General features: G+C 52.2%; 1 protein-coding gene across 3 annotated transcripts in view; it reads left to right on the top strand.

Moving 5' to 3' along the window:
- LOC147689446 (SLAIN motif-containing protein-like) overlaps positions 1 to 22,400 on the top strand; it is a 274,817-nt gene that overhangs the window by 112,959 nt on the left and 139,458 nt on the right. For all 3 annotated transcript variants that reach the window (XM_086942217.1, XM_086942215.1, XM_086942216.1), the window contains exon 3: positions 21,160 to 21,299. In XM_086942217.1, the coding sequence (XP_086798343.1) occupies positions 21,160 to 21,299 (140 nt within the window). The remainder of the gene's footprint in view (positions 1 to 21,159; positions 21,300 to 22,400) is intronic.

A 22,400-nucleotide genomic window follows, 5' to 3' on the forward strand; every position in this document is an offset into this window, starting at 1 on the left:
ACAGAGGCCCCGGTTGGTGGGAGTGAGTGAGAGAAGGGCACTGGTGGGGGAAGCGGCACAGAGGCCCCGGTTGGTGGGAGTGAGTGAGAGAAGGGCACTGGTGGGGGAAGCGATACAGAGGCCCCGGTTGGTGGGAGTGAGAGAGAAGGACACTGGTGGGGGAAGCGACACAGAGACCCCGGTTGGTGGGAGTGAGTGAGAGAGGGAGAAGGACACTGGTGGGGCAAGCGGCACAGAGGCCCCGGTTGGTGGGAGTGAGTGAGAGAAGGGCACTGGTGGGGGAAGCGATACAGAGGCCCCGGTTGGTGGGAGTGAGTGAGAGAGAAGGACACTGGTGGGGGAAGCGACACAGAGGCCCCGGTTGGTGGGAGTGAGTGAGTGAGAAGGACACTGGTGGGGGAAGCGACACAGAGGCCCCGGTTGGTGGGAGTGAGTGAGAGAGAAGGACACTGGTGGGGGAAGCGACACAGAGGCCCCGGTTGGTGGGAGTGAGTGAGAGAAGGGCACTGGTGGGGGAAGCGACACAGAGGCCCCGGTTGGTGGGAGTGAGTGAGAGAAGGGCACTGGTGGGGGAAGCGATACAGAGGCCCCGGTTGGTGGGAGTGAGTGAGAGAGAAGGACACTGGTGGGGGAAGCGACACAGAGGCCCCGGTTGGTGGGAGTGAGTGAGAGAAGGGCACTGGTGGGGGAAGCGACACAGAGGCCCCGGTTGGTGGGAGTGAGTGAGAGAAGGGCACTTGTGGGGGAAGCGACACAGAGGCCCCGGTTGGTGGGAGTGAGTGAGAGAAGGGCACTGGTGGGGGAAGCGACTCAGAGGCCCCGGTTGGTGGGAATGAGAGAGAGAAGGACACTGGTGGGGTAAGGAACACTGAGGGCTTGGTTAGTGGGAGAGAGTGAGTGAGTGAGAGAGGGAGAAGGACACTGGTGGGGGAAGCGGCACAGAGGCCCCGGTTGGTGTGAGTGAGAGAGAAGGACACTGGTGGGGGAAGCGGCACAGAGGCCCCGGTTGGTGGGAGTGAGTGAGAGAGAAGGACACTGGTGGGGTAAGGAACACTGAGGGCTTGGTTAGTGGGAGAGAGTGAGTGAGAGAGGGAGAAGGACACTGGTGGGGGAAGCGGCACAGAGGCCCCGGTTGGTGGGAGTGAGTGAGAGAGAAGGACACTGGTGGGGGAAGCGGCACAGAGGTCCTGGTTGGTGGGAGTGAGTGAGAGAAGGGCACTGGTGGGGGAAGCGACACAGAGGCCCCGGTTGGTGGGAATGAGAGAGAGGACACTGGTGGGGTAAGGAACACTGAGGGCTTGGTTAGTGGGAGAGAGTGAGAGAGAAGGGCACTGGTGGGGGAAGCGGCACAGAGGCCCCGGTTGGTGGGAGTGAGTGAGAGAAGGGCACTGGTGGGGGAAGCGACACAGAGGCCCCGGTTGGTGGGAGTGAGTGAGAGAAGGGCACTGGTGGGGGAAGCGACACAGAGGCCCCGGTTGGTGGGAGTGAGTGAGAGAGAAGGACACTGGTGGGGTAAGGAACACTGAGGGCTTGGTTAGTGGGAGAGAGTGAGTGAGTGAGTGAGAGAGGGAGAAGGACACTGGTGGGGGAAGCGGCACAGAGGCCCCGGTTGGTGGGAGTGAGTGAGAGAAGGGCACTGGTGGGGGAAGCGGCACAGAGGCCCCGGTTGGTGGGAGTGAGTGAGAGAAGGGCACTGGTGGGGGAAGCGATACAGAGGCCCCGGTTGGTGGGAGTGAGTGAGAGAGAAGGACACTGGTGGGGGAAGCGACACAGAGGCCCCGGTTGGTGGGTGGGAGTGAGTGAGAGAGAGAAGGGCACTGGTGGGGGAAACGACACAGAGGCCCCGGTTGGTGGGAGTGAGTGAGAGAGAGAAGGGCACTGGTGGGGGAAGCGACACAGAGGCCCCGGTTGGTGGGAGTGAGTGAGAGAAGGGCACTTGTGGGGGAAGCTACACAGAGGCCCCGGTTGGTGGGAGTGAGTGAGAGAGGGAGAAGGACACTGGTGGGGGAAGCGACACAGAGGCCCCGGTTGGTGGGAGTGAGTGAGAGAGGGAGAAGGACACTGGTGGGGCAAGCGGCACAGAGGCCCCGGTTGGTGGGAGTGAGTGAGAGAAGGGCACTTGTGGGGGAAGCGACACAGAGGCCCCGGTTGGTGGGAGTGAGTGAGAGAGAAGGACACTGGTGGGGTAAGGAACACTGAGGGCTTGGTTAGTGGGAGAGAGTGAGTGAGAGAGGGAGAAGGACACTGGTGGGGGAAGCGGCACAGAGGCCCCGGTTGGTGGGAGTGAGTGAGAGAGAAGGACACTGGTGGGGGAAGCGGCACAGAGGTCCTGGTTGGTGGGAGTGAGTGAGAGAGAAGGACACTGGTGGGGTAAGGAACACTGAGGGCTTGGTTAGTGGGAGAGAGTGAGTGAGAGAGGGAGAAGGACACTGGTGGGGGAAGCGGCACAGAGGCCCCGGTTGGTGGGAGTGAGTGAGAGAGAAGGACACTGGTGGGGGAAGCGGCACAGAGGTCCTGGTTGGTGGGAGTGAGTGAGAGAAGGGCACTGGTGGGGGAAGCGACTCAGAGGCCCCGGTTGGTGGGAATGAGAGAGAGGACACTGGTGGGGTAAGGAACACTGAGGGCTTGGTTAGTGAGAGAGAGTGAGAGAGAAGGACACTGGTGGGGGAAGCGACACAGAGGGCCCGGTTGGTGTGAGTGAGTGAGAGAGGGAGAAGGACACTGGTGGGGCAAGCGGCACAGAGGCCCCGGTTGGTGGGAGTGAGTGAGAGAAGGGCACTGGTGGGGGAAGCGGCACAGAGGCCCCGGTTGGTGGGAGTGAGTGAGAGAAGGGCACTGGTGGGGGAAGCGACTCAGAGGCCCCGGTTGGTGGGTGGGAGTGAGTGAGAGAGAGAAGGGCACTGGTGGGGGAAACGACACAGAGGCCCCGGTTGGTGGGAGTGAGTGAGAGAAGGGCACTTGTGGGGGAAGCGACACAGAGGCCCCGGTTGGTGGGAGTGAGTGAGAGAGAAGGACACTGGTGGGGGAAGCGACACAGAGGGCCCGGTTGGTGTGAGTGAGTGAGAGAGGGAGAAGGACACTGGTGGGGCAAGCGGCACAGAGGCCCCGGTTGGTGGGAGTGAGTGAGAGAAGGGCACTGGTGGGGGAAGCGGCACAGAGGCCCCGGTTGGTGGGAGTGAGTGAGAGAAGGGCACTGGTGGGGGAAGCGACTCAGAGGCCCCGGTTGGTGGGTGGGAGTGAGTGAGAGAGAGAAGGACACTGGTGGGGCAAGCGGCACAGAGGCCCCGGTTGGTGGGAGTGAGTGAGAGAAGGGCACTTGTGGGGGAAGCGACACAGAGGCCCCGGTTGGTGGGAGTGAGTGAGAGAGAAGGACACTGGTGGGGTAAGGAACACTGAGGGCTTGGTTAGTGGGAGAGAGTGAGTGAGTGAGTGAGAGAGGGAGAAGGACACTGGTGGGGGAAGCGGCACAGAGGCCCCGGTTGGTGGGAGTGAGTGAGAGAGAAGGACACTGGTGGGGTAAGGAACACTGAGGGCTTGGTTAGTGGGGGAGAGTGAGTGAGGGAGAAGGACACTGGTGGGGGAAGCGGCACAGAGGCCCTGGTTGGTGGGAGTGAGTGAGAGAAGGGCACTGGTGGGGGAAGCGGCACAGAGGCCCCGGTTGGTGGGAGTGAGTGAGAGCGAGAAGGACACTGGTGGGGTAAGGAACACTGAGGGCTTGGTTAGTGGGAGAGAGTGAGTGAGTGAGAGAGGGAGAAGGACACTGGTGAGGGAAGCGGCACAGAGGCCCCGGTTGGTGGGAGTGAGTGAGAGAGAGAGGACACTGGTGGGGTAAGGAACACTGAGGGCTTGGTTAGTGGGAGAGAGTGAGTGAGTGAGAGAGGGAGAAGGACACTGGTGAGGGAAGCGGCACAGAGGCCCCTGTTGGTGGGAATGAGTGAGAGAGGAGGACACTGGTGGGGTAAGGAACACTGAGGGCTTGGTTAGTGTGAGAGAGTGAGAAGGACACTGGTGGGGGAAGCGGCACAGAGGCCCCGGTTGGTGGGAGTGAGTGAGTGAGTGAGAGAGAAGGACACTGGTGGGGTAAGGAACACTGAGGGCTTGGTTAGTGGGAGAGAGAGAGTGAGTGAGTGAGAGAGGGAGAAGGACACTGGTGGGGGAAGGAACACTGAGGGCTCGGTTAGTGGGAGAGAGTGAGTAGGAGAGAGAGAAGGACACTGGTGGGGGAAGCGGCACAGAGGCCCCGGTTGGTGGGAGTGAGTGAGAGAAGGGCACTGGTGGGGGAAGCGACACAGAGGCCCCGGTTGGTGTGAGTGCGTGAGAGAAGGGCACTGGTGGGGGAAGCGACACAGAGGCCCCGGTTGGTGGGAGTGAGTGAGAGTGAGTGAGTGAGAGAGATAAAGGACACTGGTGGGGGAAGCGGCACAGAGGCCCCGGTTGGTGGGAGTGAGTGAGAGAGAAGGACACTGGTGGGGGAAGGAACACTGAGGGCTCGGTTAGTGGGAGAGAGCTAGTAGGAGAGAGAGAAGGACACTGGTGGGGGAAGCGGCACAGAGGCCCCGGTTGGTGGGAGTGAGTGAGAGAAGGGCACTGGTGGGGGAAGCGACAGAGGCCCCGGTTGGTGTGAGTGAGTGAGAGAAGGGCACTGGTGGGGGAAGCGGCACAAAGGCCCCGGTTGGTGGGAGTGAGTGAGTGAGAGTGAGTGAGTGAAGGACACTGGTGGGGGAAGGAACACGGAGGGCCCGGTTGGTGGGAGAGGGAGGGAGGGAGACACTGATGGGGAAGCAACACGGAGGCCCTACTCATCCCAATGCGGGGTGTCAGAGCTCTTTACATCAACACGCGCATATTGCATGCACAATAAATTATATACGTTTGTAAATGAATGTACAGGTTGTTACATAAAACTGGGGGATTGCAAGGTGTAGAAGTCACATATCATCTTCCATAGCTCACTGTGCTATTATCCTCGCAATGCGCTCAAACGTACACATGATAAACCTGCTAAACATGTATGTGAGAGCTTTAGATCTGATGTCACTTCTTATGATGCCACTGCCTGTAAAGTCGTAGCCTTTGATGCCACTTTTTATGTCGTGCTGTCCCGCGTCGTGCTGTCCCGCGTCGTGCTGTCCCGCACTCTGATGCCACTTGCATACTGCCTAACTAGGTTAGTTTCCCCACTTCTTTTTTTTAGGACTTGTGCCCTGGGGGTCCATGGAATACAAATTGGAAGCGTACTTGAGATTAGCAGCCCCTGATTGAGGTGACCCTCTTCCTGAAGCGCTCCATTGGCTGGGGGAAGTGCACCTGGGCAGGGTCCTCATACCTGGACAGTGGGGATGGGCTGGCTGAAGATGGCCCCTTCCAGCATGTATTTCCGACACTCTAGGCCACGAAGATTTACCTTCACCCGCCCCTTTCCCTATGTCCATATGCAAAGCAGGGTCTCGCAGTATTGGTCTTCTGGTCCCTTGATGCGTCCTGGCGCCATCAGGCTCTTTATACTTCCCAGTGTGCTGCTTGGACAGTCAGGCCAGGATGACTCTTGCCTTCTTCACAGGTTGGTTCTGTCTCTACCTGTACATCAGGGGATCACGTCAGATGTCCACAGTGCCTTGAGGGGGCAGAGGTTGTGCATGAAGTGCCCTAAATGAAGCACTAAGTGGGTTAAGCACAATAGTAGTGTGTTAGCAGCACAATTCAAACTGTGTATCCCACCCACAGCCACCGGAAGAGTGCTTTTGGGGTTGAATTTCTGCTCTTGAATGTTAAAAACGGGCACTTCAACCATCCTCAGCCGTCCGTACACCTCGCCGTGCAATCCGCCCATTGTTGCTTGCTCTGTCTGTCTGTCTCATTCCACCCATGAAATAATCAATCAATCAATCAAAGACATTTATAGAGCGCACTACTTACCCGGAGGGTCTCAAGGCGCTTGGGGGAGGGGGGGGGGGGCGCTACTGCTCGAACAGCCAGGTCTTGAGCTTCTTCCTGAAGGAGAGGTGGTCTTGGGTCAGGCGCAGGTCGGTTGGGAGGGAGTTCCAGGTCTTGGCGGCCAGGTAGGAGAAGGACCTTCCTCCTGTTGTCGCTCTTCGGATGCGGGGGATGGCGGCGAGGGCGTGGCTGGCTCTAGAGTGAATGGCCGCCCTCTTCAGGTCTGACCTAGAGACGGCTTGAGATCTCTCGCCAGCCTCCTGTGGGATATAATTTTTTTAAATAAAAATAACCTGTGCACAAATGCAAGCCCAGTGGGCATTTGGGTTATACTATTCGTAGATTCGCCTGTTCAGCTGTTATTCTCCTTGTCCTGCCGCCTATCACAGCACAGAGCGTGGGGCAGTGGGTCCGCTCTCTTCAGCCTTTGGCTCTCTTGCCTCTGCAGGGCGGTGTCTCCTGATCACTTGCATGTCTGCCTAAAGAGTACTTGTGGGCCTTGTGGATCTAACCTGTATTTTTCCAACGTTTATTTTTTTTCTTTCAATTGTTAATCTTTTGTACAGCTACCGTATTTAAACGGTTTTCCCATTAATCAATCAATAGTACCCTTTTCTCGTGTCAATAGAAATCCTATTTTGCTGTTATATTCGTTAAAAATAAAAACGTTTTTTTTCTTTTTTTTACGAACATCTACCAGCTAGGAAACTTTTGCTGCTCACACTGTACCATTAACATTTGTTTTGATTAATTTCTGTGTTTCAAGCATATCACCGTCGCATTTCGGTAGCAGCATGTTTTTTTCTGTCATATGCTTGCACTGATAAATTGAAACATCATAGCAGCAGGCCTATTGGCTTTAATCCGGATTGATTATGGCACTTCATTTCATGATTCATCTTTGTAAATAGGACACTTGCCACTCCTGTAATCCCCTTAAGTGGCACGGCTGCCCCTTGGGCACCATCCCGTCCATTGGTTCTTTCCAGTAATTGGCCCCGTCTCTTTGATCCAACACTTGCATTTTTGTTGGTTGCTTAATTCCTTGGAACTTATTTCAATGGCTGTTAACGAAGGCACTTCTGTAATATTTTAATTGGATAATTATGCTTTTGAAGATTTGTGTAGAGCTTTGCATAAGCAAATATGGAGCGTGCCAACCAAGCGAGTGCCCTTTTCATGGCTGCGATAGGGCTGCCTGCGGCTGGCATTGTCCCTACCGAAGAGGGCTATGTTTTTTTCCTATGGGCTTTTAGCCCTTGTTATCAAAGGCCTGCGGCAGGTTTTCATGGCGATGCATTCCCATCCCCGCGCCATAGCTTCCAGGCTTTGATTGGATGGAGTTCTAATGCGCTGGGTGTTAGTCGATAATCCTTTCACCCAGGGTTGGCTCGAGGGTCCCGGGCATTAATGACCAACTGGGTGCCTTGTGTGCCCCACAGAAACACTGCCATCACTTGGGTCTCCTTTCGATGCCCTCCTGATCAGGGAAAGTGCAAGGTTTATACGTTTAACTCTCGTAAACTAGAAGGCCCTGCGAGCGTGTAACGCGTGTACGTGCCAGTGAGACCTGGTAACTGCCCCCACTGCCCTCCACCTGTGAGTGTGTAACGTATGTACGTGCCAGTGAGACCTGGTAACTGCCCTCCACCTGTGAGCGTGTAACGTATGTACGTGCCAGTGAGACCTGGTAACTGCCCTCCGCCTGTGAGTGTGTAACGTATGTACGTGCCAGTGAGACCTGGTAACTGCCCTCCACCTGTGAGTGTGTAACGTATGTACGTGCCAGTGAGACCTGGTAACTGCCCTCCACCTATGAGCGTGTAACGTATGTACGTGCCAGGGAGAGCTGGTAAATGCCTCCTAATGCCCCCCACCTGTGAGTGTGTAACGTATGCAAGTGCCAGTGAGACCTGGTAACTGCCCTCCACCTGTGAGAGTGTAACGTATGTACGTGCAATTGACAACATGTTGACTGCCCCCTCCCCGTCCGAGAGCGTGTAATGTATCTACATGTCAGGGACCACTGGGAACTGCCCCATCACACCTGTGAGTATGTAAGTATATACGTGCTCCCACACCCCTCCCTCCGCATCGACAGACTTTCACGTTCAGGATACTCCTACCCTACGGGTCATGCCTGCTGGGCAGTGCCTTCTAACATACATGCCTGCTGCACTGCTACTGTGGCATGGTGTCTCCTACCGTACTTGACTTGCATGTTGTCAGCGTAAATGACATGCCTGCTGCATGATTTCTTACCATACACAACATGCCTGCTGCATGGCCTTACCCTAAATGAAATGCCTGCTGCATGGATTTTTACCCTACATGACATACCTGCTGCTTGAAGCCTCCTACCCGACACCGGATACCTGCTGCATGGTGTCTTACCCCACATGACCTGCATGCTGCATGGTGTCTCCTGCCCTACATGCCTGCTGCATGGTGTCTCCTGCCCTACATGACATGCCTGCTGCATGGTGTCTCCTGCCCTACATGACATGCCTGCGGCATGGTGTCTCCTGCCCTACATGACATGCCTGCGGCATGGTGTCTCCTGCCCTACATGACCTGCCTGTTGCATGGTGTCTCTTACTGTACATGACACACCTGCTGCATGGTGTCTCTTATTGTACATGACATGCCTGGTGCATGGTGTCTCTTTCTGTACACATCTGAAAGAAACAGGTTAGTGTTAGATTCCTTACCTTAGAATATCCCCAGGCGTCAGACTGGATCGGAAGGTTTTCGTCAGCAGTACCCCTGCGCGTCGGTAGGCGTCGTCTGTGGCTCCGCGTCAGCCGTCGACATCGTGATCGCTGGGATGACATCATCGGAATACTTAGACGCCGCCCTCGAGCGCTGACGTCAGTTCTTCTTTTTTCCGCATCAGCAAGCGCAGATCAGGGAAGAGCAGTACTCTAGTCATTTTTTGAGTAACTTTTTTGATCTGTTTTGATCACTTTTTCGAGGCTACCTCGACTCGTGGTGCCGATAGGTTTGCCTGGTTTTAAACCTTGCAACGCCTGTCACCGCCTGATGTTGGTGACCGACCCCCACCATCGGTGCCTTTACTGCCTCGGGCCGACCTAAAAGGCTAGACGGGAGCGGTCCCATAAGCTGCTCGAGGTCCGGCAGTCTGCTCTGCGCCGCTCGAGGTCCCGGTCAAGGAGGAAGTCGAGGGACCGGTCACGGAGCCACAGTCATCACCGCTCGTGGAGTCGCCACCACTCGTTGGGCTCCAAGTCCTTCGGTAAGTCGAGTAATTCAAAAAATAAGTAGAAGAGACTTCATCGCTCTTCGGTCTCCCCCCGCCGCTCAAGCGATGCGGCCGGGGGTTCGAGCGACACCGCTCACGCGGCTTGGCCGGAGCCGCAGGTGCCACGTCCAGCCCCACACCCGCCTGTCCCTGGGCTGCATGCGACGTCTGAGGAGATACGTGATTTCCTGGTGGCCATGAGGACTCTGAGTCTGTTGCGGCACCTTCGGGCCCTGCAGATCCGACTGGGGGCCCAAGCGGGCCGGCGGCTTCGGCCCCGGCGCCATAGTCGACGCCAGTCCTGACGCTGCAGGGCCCCACAGGATCCAGGCCTGGATCCGGGTCGTCGCCAGTCGACCTCACGACTCCTTCGCTGGCACCGACCCCGAGGGTGTCACTCCCGGCGCAGTCTTCAGATGACGTCGTCCCCGGTTTAAGCCCTGGTCCGGCGCCGTCTCAGACGCCGATGGGTGACCCATTCACCTACGACCCGGCTCCATCATTTTTGCCTGTTCATCTGGACAAGGATGAAGGGGAGGACTGGGAGGGGTATAAGGACCCTCTGGCACGACAGTGCCAGTTAAGTCCGGACTGGGCAGATGAGCCAGTAGTCTAGACACTTCGCCTGACACTAGATTCATCTCTCCTCCCTCAGTGACTTCAGAGGAGGGTGCTACTTATAGCGTGGTGTTGAACAGGGCAGCCAAGGCCTTGGCTCTTGAGCTCCCTGTCGCGGCCATGAGGACTTACCTCCTCACTGAGGTGCTCAAACCATCAGCAAGCTCTTCGGAGTCTCTCCTGCCATTTAACAAAGCCCTCACCGATGTTCTGATGGGCACCTGGTCCAAGCCCTTTACAGGCCTCCCTGTGGATCGGAACGTGGCCCGATGCCACCGCCAGGCAACCCCTGCTTTTTGTTCGTTCACCCCACCCCGAGAGCCTGGTGATCCAGGCCTCTACGTCCAAGACCGCATTCCTGACCGCTCCACCGGATCGGGAATTTAAAAGGTATGATCAGTTTGGGAAGAAACTGTTCTCCTCTCTGAGTTTGGGGCTGCAGTCTGTCAACACTGCTTGCCTTTTGGGCCGTTACACCCACTCCCTGTGGGATACGGTTGCGGACGTGGGGTGTCAGGCGCCGGCCATCTGTGTCGGGCGCCGGCCGTCTGTGTCGGGCGCCGGCCGTCTGTGTCGGGCGCCGGCCGTCTGTGTCGGGCGCCGGCCGTCTGTGTCGGGCGCCGGCCGTCTGTGTCGGGCGCCGGCCGTCTGTGTCGGGCGCCGGCCGTCTGTGTCGGGCGCCGGCCGTCTGTGTCGGGCGCCGGCCGTCTGTGTCGGGCGCCGGCCGTCTGTGTCGGGCGCCGGCCGTCTGTGTCGGGCGCCGGCCGTCTGTGTCGGGCGCCGGCCGTCTGTGTGAGGCTCGGTGTCGGGCACCGGCCCCCTGTGTCCGGCGCAGGCCGTCTGTGTGAGGCCCAGTGGCTGGCACCGGCCCATGGTGTCCGGCGCCGGCCCCCGGTGTCAGGTGCCCGCTGTTGGTGTGGCCGCTGGTGTCAGGCGCTGGCCGCTGGTGTCAGGCGCTGGCCGCTGGTGTCAGGCGCTGGCCGTCTGTGTCAGGCGCTGGCCGTCTGTGTCAGGCGCTGGCCGTCTGTGTCAGGCGCTGGCCGTCTGTGTCAGGCGCTGGCCGTCTGTGTCAGGCGCTGGCCGTCTGTGTCAGGCGCTGGCCGTCTGTGTCAGGCGCTGGCCGTCTGTGTCAGGCGCTGGCCGTCTGTGTCAGGCGCTGGCCGTCGCTGGCCGGCGCTGTCAGTCGCTGGCCGGCGCTGGCCGTCGGTGTCAGTCGCTGGCCGTCGGTGTCAGGTGCTGGTCGGCGCTGGTTGTCGGTGTCAGGCGCTGGCCGGCGCTGGCCGTCTGTGTCAGGCCGTTGGTGTGAGGCCCAGTGTCCGGCGCCTGTTGTCTGGCGCCTGCCCCCGGTGTCTGGCGCCTGCCCCCGGTTTCTGGCGCCTGCCCCCGGTGTCTGGCGCCTGCCCCCGGTGTCTGGCGCCTGCCCCCGGTGTCTGGCGCCTGCCTCTGCCCCCGGTGTCTGGCGCCTGCCCCCGGTGTCTGGCGCCTGCCTCTGCCCCCGGTGTCTGGCGCCTGCCCCCGGTGTCTAACGCCGGCCCCCAGATATGCAAATCATTCCAGCTGGAGGTTGTTGTAGACGAGAATCCTGTGGGTGGACATTGCAGCAGGTTGTGTTTCTGGGTGTGTTTTCGCAGTGTGACCTGGTGATGGCTGTACGTGCCTCGGGTGGTGTGTGGCCCCCGCCCCAGCACACATGACCCCCTCAATGACCCCGGTAACAATCGACAGATCGGCTGTAATTCGTGAATGCCCTGTACTTCTGCTTTTAAATGTCTGTTCCATCGTCGGGGAGGCGGTGCCCTCCATCCGATGCTACCATCTTACATCCGGTTCTGCCCCGCCCTCTCCACTGCAGACCTGTGGCCTGCCTTTAATGTTGCATGCTTTGCTCTTCGTGCTAACGAGGCTTCTGACCTACTTTCAACTCAAAGGAAATGGAGGCTGCTTTCCTTATGAAATATTCATTGTTTCTGTGCACGTTCGGGGCGTGTCGACTCGGGGCAGCTGGCTGTGGTAACCGCACGCTTCCTTTATCTTTACAAGACGTGGTCGTGACGTCTGCAGGGTGGACCCTCCCTGGGCACCTTTCGAGCCGGGGTAGTACACAGGGGTCACGGAGAACATTCTCCTCAGTGATGGACAAGACACAAAACAATGGAATGAGCCAGTAAGGTCATTACTCTGTACTGTAGGGCTTGACATCGCAGCTCTTTGCGAGCAGGTTGTTACCAACTTTTTAAAACTCCGAGAGCGGAGCGGGCTCCACCGATTGGAGGGCCGCTCTCCCTCCTCTTGCTATGGCTATTTGATATGTCATTCCACCTTTCGGGAAGTGCTCCCATTCGAACGCACGAGGCACTATATTCTGTCTGTCACATTCTGTTCTTTCTCTCCTATAAGCACTCGATTAAGTAATCCTTTTATGCTGCCTTTTTTTTCTTCTCCAGATTAACAAAACCAACTGCACAGGCTTTAATGTGATACCTGCCACTTGGGCTGCGTCATGTTTGTTCGGCTGGTCTTACATTTGTTGGCCCATTAAAGCTGGACCTATTGGCTTTGCCAGTGTGTGTATACCTTTATTTATTTAAATACCATCCAAACTGCGCTTCAAGTGTCTGTCGATGACCATTCAGTGCCACCTCTGCTGAAGGGAGGATGGCTTTGTACGAGTACCTTACAGTCATTATGAACACACTTTACAAAACCCAGTTCGTCTTTCTTCTGACGTCACTGTTGTGATAAAAGAAGTTATCTTTAGGGCTAGCTAGGCACTGCTGCTGTCACTCTGTCAGCACCCCTCCCAGAGGGCCCCTGGCCCAGCCCTGGGGGCTGAGCCCTTGTCCCCCTGATGTCCCCGGACCCGCCCTACTGTGGATCCTGAGAAGCGGGCCAAGCACCCTGCTGCACGTGACACTCGGTGGTAGCGGTGGTCGAGCATTCAAGGCGCCCTCGGGGGTCAGTGACACGACTCGCAACTCCAAGTGCAAACCCTACGACGAGCAACACATCAGTGTGCAGGCCAATACTTGCTTTTATACAGAAGACTATTTTTTATTTCGAACTCTATACATGCAAATGTATCCAACATTCAAAAGCAATAACAGCCCCCTTTGAGGTTGGGTCTCTAGTAGTTAACAGGCCGATCTCTGTCCCTCCCTCTTTCGTGTAACATGTTCATGGTTATTCCCCATTCACTTGTGGCCGCATCCTGGGAATACAATCTATTATGTTGTACTCAAGAGTTCTCGATCTGACTCTTTAGGAGTTAGTCAAAAGTGTCTGTGGTGCCACAGCACAGTCAGGCCTTTGGGGCCCCGGGCACCTTCTGCTGATTCCAGTCCTACCCTCCCCGGTGGTACCAGTGCAGTGAGGGCCCTCTCCTTAGGTGCTCACGAGTTTGGATCCTGTACAGCAAAGTCAGCCGTTCACGTGGGACGCACCAGCCACGCGACCGGACTGTTCCAGTGATCGGGGCTGCTCCAGCCGGGTGGACACAAAAGGGGTGTTGCTCTTCCCCCTAGTAGGGAGCGGAGGCTGCTGTGTGATCCTCTGGCTCCTAATGGGAGTTCTAACTAGGGAACGCCGACCCTGGCGGTCGCCGACCCTGGCGGTGTCCTGGTGTACCTTGGGGGCTTCGTCAGGTGCCGATGGTCACCCCCTTCTGGCATACGGGGTCAACGCAGCAGTGCAGCCTGGTGCTTCCCGCGCAGTACTTCTGACACGGCTCAGAAGAAGGCGGCCCTCTCCTGGCATACGAGCGTCGCGGAGCCTATACTGCACACAAGCAATGGCGCAATCGGTACACAGCCTCAAACGTCCCTCAGGGAATCCTCATGCAGAGCGCCACACTGGAAGTCACTTCCTTCAGTGCACTCCTCTTACTCACAGGGCACACTAGTCTTGGCAAGCAGGCAGGCGATAATGCTCCAGGGCTGGTGACCTTGTGTCCTGCCTGATGTCCCCTCACCCAGCAGGGAGACTAGCAGTGCTTGGCCCCCAGTCCTGGTCACAGGCAGCAGTCTTGCCGAGCTTCCCGTCTCACACAGCCTGGCTGGCTACATGGCAAAGACAAAGACAAATGTTTGGGCTCTCGACCTCCTCGTATAGTCCTTTTCCAGGTACTAAGTGTGATTTAGAGTCCAAGTCTTTGAAGTTTTATGTTGGGGTTTTACTTTTTTGAAGAGTTCTCTTCTCTCTCCTTTATCTCATGGAAAAATGTCTGTCACAGCAGGCAACTCTCCAAAGTTGATTGTCCCACAACAGTTCATGGGAGTGGCCAGAGTTCACACCTGGATGTCCCTCACAGTGATATGTGGATCAAAAGGTTAATCCCAGACCCACAGCCAGACTCTTTCTGATTCACTTATCAGCCCCATCTCTCTTCCTGAGATGTCCCGGCCCCTTCCTTGTGACCTCTCAATGGATCATAGAGCAGTCTTCAAGTGTAAAGAGTGAGTCTTTTCCTTTTCCCTCCAGTGTGTGTCCCACCCAGCTCACAGGAATGCAGCCATACACACCTGTCTAGTGGGATTCCTCTCCTCATTTCTTCAGCAGGCAGGCCTGGGCCTCCCAAAATGGAACTGTTATTTTCAGCTTTCCTCACTGCACGCACTTAACCTCCTCCAGCCTTGGATCCAGCCCGCACACCCGCACTCACCTGTCGGCTTTTCTCTTAAAAGATCTCCGTGAAAGTGACCTCTTTGGGGGGCCCGTCGAGCATTGCAGCGCTGGCCCGACTAGGAGCAAAGGCCCAGTAATGAAGCATGACATCCTTCTGGATGTGTGAGGGCTACTAAAGAGCCAAAACTTGGCCCACCCCTTCGGGATTGGATCCTTGATACCGGGGTTGTACCTCTGCCTCTCTCTTCTCATCACTATCTATACTACGCTAATTCTTTCCTCTCGATGAGTGGGTGGCATTTTCCACCCTACTCTCGGAACAGTGTCCCCTTTTGATCGAACGTTCATTTGTGGAGCACGGACACTGGACCATAACAGGCTCCTGGTCCCCCCTCTCTCCTTGTTTGAACTAGCGATATTTATTCAGTAGGCACAACTAAGGTAACTCATATTCCATATACAACTTAATCAAGTGAAATAATCTTTTAAATATGCAGGACAATTAATTTCTCATCTTAACCTACTATTGGATTGTAATCCAAGCTCAGTATTTATTCGACCATTATCTTCATCCTGAACCGCTTTCTCACCTTTGTCTCCACCCTCATCTTCTATTTCCGTTATGGCTTGTTTAATTATAACATCCTTCGCCCGTCCCTGACTGCTCACAACTTCACTACTTTCAGCCATAGCTAATCAAGTCAGTTGCAATCATCCTTAGCACTCCCCTCCCTTTTTCTCTCCTTTTTATTTAACAAAACAACTAATGTGCCACACTCTTCCATCACTTAGCCTTGCCGAATTTGTGAATGTTTCTTTGACCTCCAAAGGATTAGAAAATGTACTTTCTACCATCTTGACCATAATAGGTCATTTTCATTCTCACTTTATCCACTTCCTTAATCTGACATTCTTTTGCTCCTATTTTCTCATCTTGATACTCCTTGTAGATGCCCTGTGCTCTCAAAATATTTTCCTTTACCACATTGTAGCAATCTGGAATGTACTAGCCATCCTTTATTATCTTTCATGATTTCTTGAATGGTATTCTTCTCTTCTTAATGGTAAAGGGACTATAACCAGTAACAGTCATGGAAGTACGATACACCCATACCATTTTTTATCCTCCAATTCAAATTCTTACTCTTCGCCATCTGCAATGATACCATCACCACTCTGTTGAATCTCTCAGCTTCTCCATTCCCACTCGGATGGTAAATTGGTGTGAATTTATGCTCCATACCTTTACTCAGGAGAAAACTTTTCATTGCCTCACTCCTAAATTGTACCTCATTTTCCGTGATGACTCCCTTGAGTAATCTTTTTTTGGAACATCTCATCCATGAATTTTACAACATTCCCTGATTTTGTACAATTTACAAACGCTACTTCTGGCAATTTAAAAAAGTAATCTAAAGATGTTGTGCTATCATCTCCACACACACGGGCCATTATGTCAACTCCAATGGTTTCCCATGCCATCTCCAGACAAGGCACAAGATGCAGATATGGTTTCAGCAACACTTGAAATTTGTCTGCAACTTCACACAAGTCACATTCTCTAACTATTTTCTTTACTTCCAGATCAATCCCTGCCCACCAATAACTCTTTAATTTTCGTTTTGCTTTTCAAAATGAAACTGCGGCCCTGATCCTCGTTGACCTCTCTACTGCATTGCATTCAACACCGTATCCCATCACACCCTCAACAGAATGACCATAGTTATACAGCAAAACTCCCTAAATTGGATCAGCTCCTTCCTTACAGGATGCACACAGAGCATCCGGTTGCTCCACTTCACCTCGGAACCCAAGGACAACATATGCGGTGTACCCCAAGGATCATCCCTCAGCCGTACCTTGTTCAACACCTATATGACCCCCTCGCAGACCCAATCAGATCCCACGGCCTCAACATAATCTCCCATGCAGATGACACTCAAATTATGCTCTTGCTCACCAAAGACCCCTCCACCACCACTTCAGAACTGACTTCTGAGACACCATGACCAACGTAGCCAACTGAATGAGGGACAACTGCCTTAAACTTAAATCCAACAAGACAGAAGTACTGATCTCCGGGAAGAACATCTCCATATTGGACCCCAGCTGGTGCCTAGTGGAACCCGGACCAACACCCACCCCAGCAGATCCCACCCGCATCCTAGGCATCCTCCTCGACTGCACACGGACCATGAAACGACAAGTCAATTTAGTGGCCTCCTCTTGTTTCCACACCCTTTGCACCCTCTGCAGAATCTTCAGATGGACCCCAGTCAATACCAGAAAGACTGTCACCCAGGCCTTTCGTGACCAGCTGCCTCGACTACGGCAACGCTCTTAACACCGACATCTCTACCCAGCGCCTCAGAAGACACCAGACCATACAGAATGCTTTAACCAGACCCATCTTAGACCTCCCGGTAAGGACCCACATCACCCCCCACCTCAAATCTCCACTGCCCCCCATACAGAAGAGATGGCGCACACCTACTAAGCTCTACACGATCAAGGGCCGGCCTACATCAACCACACCCCCACATCCGTTTCAGCTGCAGCGGAGGTTTCACCTTCTACATCGCTGCTAAGACCTGGAACAGCCTGACCCTCCATCTTCGAACAGCACCCTCCCATGCGACCTTCACATAGAAACTCAAGACCTGGCTTTTCGACAGAGATGTCGCCCCCACAGTGCCCAGATACCCCTAGGGTTGACAGTGTTGCGCTTTACAAATGCTGACTGAGTTTCACAATACCGAAGTGTCCCTCATGGCACAACTTAACAATGGTGTTCCTCAAGCCCCTAGATTGAACAATCCCAATACCTCTCAAGATATTTTCATTCATCAGTCCATTCATTACTTGCCTCCAAGAAACTCCTACAACCTTTATCAAGCAATTTGTTTTCTGCCCAACCTTCGATGACAAATCTTTTGACCTTCTCCAGAACAGAATCTTCCTTACAAGCATTCCTCCATTTTTCCTCAGTAATAGCATTCCTTTTTTCTTCACTAGCACATGCTACACTCTCATCCTCCCAAATTACTGTAGAAATTTCTTACTGGGGTAATGGTAACCTACTCAAACAGTCTGCTACTCGGTTCTTGATACTAAGTAGATACTGCAGTTCGTATCTAAAATCAAATAGATTTATGGGCATTCTTACTATTCTGGGAATGTCATTGACTAGACCTTCAGGGGTCAATACCTTCAACAGACGTTTGTGGTCACATCTTCTACCCCCACACGAAATTCCTGATATGTTCCAGGCCCCATACAATTGCGAGAGTTTCTTTCTCAAGAACTGAATATTCTTCTTCAGGAGGAGATAAAGCCCTTGATGCGAATGCTATAGCGAACTCGTGGGCTTGGATATCTTTTTGACTTGACGCTGATCCAATACCTCTGTTAGTGGCATCTATAGTCCAAATACAATCAACTTTGGGATCAAATCTGTGTACGATTTTAAGTCATACAAATATTTTTCTTAATTAAAATTTATTTTGTAACTCACTTGACCAAAGAAATGTAACCATGTTTTTTTAACAGTTGGCTCACATTGTATGATTTTTCTGACAAGTTCTGTACAAATTTCAGATAATACTCTGCCAACCCTAGACACTAACTTAATCCATCCTTATTAGTCGGAGTTGGGTCATCCCTTACTGCATTCAAGAGTTATTCTTCCGGTCTTATGCCATCAGCTGTAACTTCACGTCCCAAGTAATCTAAGGCTTTTTACATTAATTTTGCTATTTGAATACTCCGCTCTTAGTCCATTTTATTGCAGTTTCTCTAACGCCGTATTCAATTTAAGGTCATGCTGTTCATCACTTTCCCCCATGACTAGGATGCCGTCTTTGAAAAATATTGTACCAGCACTGTCCTTAAACAATTTGTGAATTCGTTTTTTAAACACTGCTGCAAAAGCTAGCCCAAACGTTATACGCACAGAACAATAGCACCCCAAGGGGGTCATAAAAGCGGTTACATTTTTGCTTTCATTGTGGAGTCTGACCTGGTGGTACTCTGACAAGTCAGTTGAAGTGAACTACTTGATACCTTTAATCCATTATAGTATCTCATTGATTTTAAGTGGCGGGAATATTCCCACCACTATGTTGCTATTTAAGTTTCTGAAATACACACATAAGCGGATTATACCATTTGCACATCTTGCAGCATCTAATAGTGCAAACCATTCAGCAGCATCAACCTGTTTAATGGTTACTTCCTTTTTTAAAAAAAAAATATTTTTATTGCAAACTTGTATGTTGTACAAACCATGTCACCTCGCTTTCTTGCTGCCAGCATGCCGGTTGTATCCGCGTCCAATTATGATAACACACGGCCATTTAGCCCACAACCCTGATGTCGGGCGGCGTCAATCAGAAATCTACTAGACGCCTTCCATTTTATCAGCGGGTGCAACCTTATAACAGGAAATTCTCGTGTCTGCATTTCTGTTTCTCCCTTCCAACCACCCCCCCAACAAATCAACAATAATGAACCCCAGGAAATAAACATAATCAACAGCATTATATATCAGTACCTAGCTAACAGCGGGCAGCCTCGTGAGCATAAAGAGAAGACAAAGGGCTGCATTCCACAATGATCCTAGTCGTATATTGTGCCCCTTGGTCATCCAATGACACCAACGAGCCCCCCTTCTCCCAGCCCACATACTGCTCCAATAGTCTGCAGCCAACCACCAATAGCCATACCACTCGATCCAGTCCTTCCCGTCATCATTCCACACGATAAGTGCTACGCAGAGTCAGCCACTCCCTTCTTCCTTTGTCTCCCCCTCCCCACCCCCCCCCCCCCAACACCCACCCTCCCCATGTCGGTGTGCCCTCCGCTACCCTCCCTGATGAGCTGTCAATCATCCCGTGCAGTCAGGTGCCAAGCTCCCGCCTCTCTATCCGCCTAACTCCGTCCGCCATAAGGAATCCGCAATCCTATACCCTTAGTCAGCACGCCCTGCATCCCTACGCTATGCCGCTGCCTCACCTATTCCGAATAACCTGTTCAATGATTACTTTCTTGAGTAAACTTTCTGTTTCCCGATTGACCTTGTCTCTTAATATCCAAGGTATTGCTCTGATTTTATGCACCTATGAGACTGCATTACAAACAAAAAAAAATTTAAAACTATATTATGAGAATACCCCGCTAATGTCCCCAGTTTCCTGAACAAAAGTCAGGATAAGCATTTTTGAGCCTAAAACCCCTGCAGCCTTTATCATCTGTCACTAGTACTTGCTCTTGACTGTTAGGATCTAGAATAATATCCATTGCCCTTTGGTCGACCCACCCTAGCGCAGATGAACCCTCCTCCGCCAGATATAGCTTCCTCACGGTTGTAATGTTGTTTGGTTTTATGTAGCGCTCAAATACCTGAGGTGTCTTGGCGCTGCCTTGAAAGAAAGGTACGCTGAGAGATTTAATAGGGACATTTATTGGGTAAAGAGCCATGTTTTAAGCAATTTCCTAAATTGCAATAGGTTGGCTGATTCTTTAAGGTCGAGGGGTAGGGAGGTCCACTATTTTGCAATACAGACCACATTTTTCGCAGTCCTGGATTGTAAAGATTTGGTGGGAGTGTTCCAGGAAAATTTCAGAATTAGGTATTCCTGCCCAGTGTTTTGTAGAGCCTGGAAGGCGGTGCACAAAGCTTTGACTGCTCTTCTTCTTTTATTTATAGGCAGCCAATGTAGCTTTTCCAGTGCAGTGGTTGCCGAGTGAAATTTAGGTAGCCCAAATATGGGACAGGCTTATGCATTTGAAGTGTATGGCGATTATGTAGTAATTTTTGTTTCATATTGATCTATAAGCCACTACAATAATCTAGTTTCGATAGTATTAGTGGTGGGACAACTGTTTTTGTAGGTTTTTGGGAATTTAAGTTAAAATTTGTTTCTGATGATTTTTTAACAAGTAGAAAATGGAGGAGGCTTTTTGATTAATTGGACTATCAGAAGTTAGCTGGTTGTCAAAAATGACACCCACGTTTCAGGCTTTTTCTGCTGGAGTGGGTTAAATACCCATGCCCTTTGGCCACCGTCTGGGGTACTAAAAAGAGGTTGTATTCCCAAAGAGGAGAATCTCTGTTTCCCTGAGGTGAGTCATAAACAGTGTTCGTCCTCTCACTTATACTTACCATGCAATTGTGGAATTTAGTCCAGCATGTGTATATATATATATATATATATATGTGTGTGTGTGTGTGTATGTGTATATATATATGTATGTGTATATATATATGTATGTGTATATATATATGTATGTGTATATGTATATGTATATATATATGTATATGTGTATATATATATATATATATATATATATATATATATATATATATATATATATATATTGTATCTATATATGTTTAGAGTATACAAAAATTGTCTGGCACCTGAAGGTTTCTCTCGCTTTGAATAGTCTTTTAAGCCCCGAGATTGTGGACTACATGGGCCTTTGACTCGCCTGTGTATCTATTTTGTTAAAAGTTTTCACTGTCTTGTCCGTGCCATTTTTGATTAATTCCGTCCCACCTTATAAAAGAATGTTAAGTATTGTTGGAACTTTTCGAGAACAACCGGGAAATATCTGAATATTGACTTTGCCTCAGTAATAACATAAAGCCTGTCTGCATAAATATCTGTAATTTGAGAGTATTCGGCTTGCACTCAATTCTTTCATTTTATCTCATTTTTAAGGCTCTATGTCTCGCCACATAAGAAGTGTGCTGCTGAGCAGAAACCGGAGTCTCCTTTGCAGTGGTGCCGGCAGGTGCTGGACCACCACAGTCCAGAGACGGACACAGCATGCCGTAACCTGATCAGCAGAATCGACCAAGGTACACCGAGGCAACTTTGTCCAGTATTCAGGAGATCAGAGTCTTGCACACCAGATCCCATTGCGCCTCTGCTACAAATCTGATGCTTCCTAGAGAAGCATTTTCTTCTCATTGCAGTTTGGTTGGGTCATTTCAGAAGGCTCTAAGTTGATTTTTTGCGCCTTCTCGATAGGCTATTTTGCTACTGTAACCGAAACTATAGCTATTGTGCCCATAAATTATGCTTTTTAAAATGTTTTGTAACCTCTGCCTAAAAAAGATGCACCAAAATCTGGCCCTGAGGTCAAGATGCAAAGAGTGCCTGCAGTGCTTTTTGAATGACTATTCCTACCTGCAGGATCTTCATTGTTTGACTCTTCCCAGATGCTAGATTGGATCCAGAAACTCTTGCAATAGCTTTTGTGAGCTGGTAGGTGACGTCCTTGCCGTGTCATTTGCTTCTGTTGGCTCTGTCCTACTCTGGACATGACGAGATTGAGCATCATATATGTGCCATAGTTGAACACTCTACGCTCCTTTTCTTCTACACCTTCAACGCAGATCCAAAGGTTTGCTCCTCCAGACTTTATTGGTTTGTTTGAAGAGTTTTCTTATTTCTAATTTCTTTTCGCAGCCTAGCAGGGAAGACTCCACATGGACTAGAGGATTTAAATTCTGCCATTCTTGTCGAACACAGGTGGAAATCATGGATCTACATGACATTTGTTTTATCAGGAGCCAAGCACAATTCAATCCTGTGAAAACTGCTCCCGATATACCAAAGGCGACCAGGGAGCACAAGACCAAACTTGTTGATCATGCTTCAGGCCTCCAACTTTGCCCTTGGCCGATTTCCCATCCCCTAGAACTCCTCCTGACCCTAGAGAGCCATCTGACCTCCATTTGCACCTCTGTTGACGGGCCGTACCTCACAACTGCTGCTACAAACCTGCCTGCTCTGCTGCCAATGCTGCGCTTCCACTCCTCTGCTGAAGGTCTTAATGATTGTTGCTTCTTTAACCACACTACTGGCTCCAGCAACATTGATACTCGATTCCATGGTTCTGGATTGTTCATTGGTGATTTGCTACCCCCATATTATTGTTGCTGGGATGTATCTGG

This window comes from Lissotriton vulgaris, chromosome 10, assembly GCF_964263255.1.
Source record: "Lissotriton vulgaris chromosome 10, aLisVul1.2, whole genome shotgun sequence".
NCBI classification, from domain to species: domain Eukaryota; kingdom Metazoa; phylum Chordata; class Amphibia; order Caudata; family Salamandridae; genus Lissotriton; species Lissotriton vulgaris.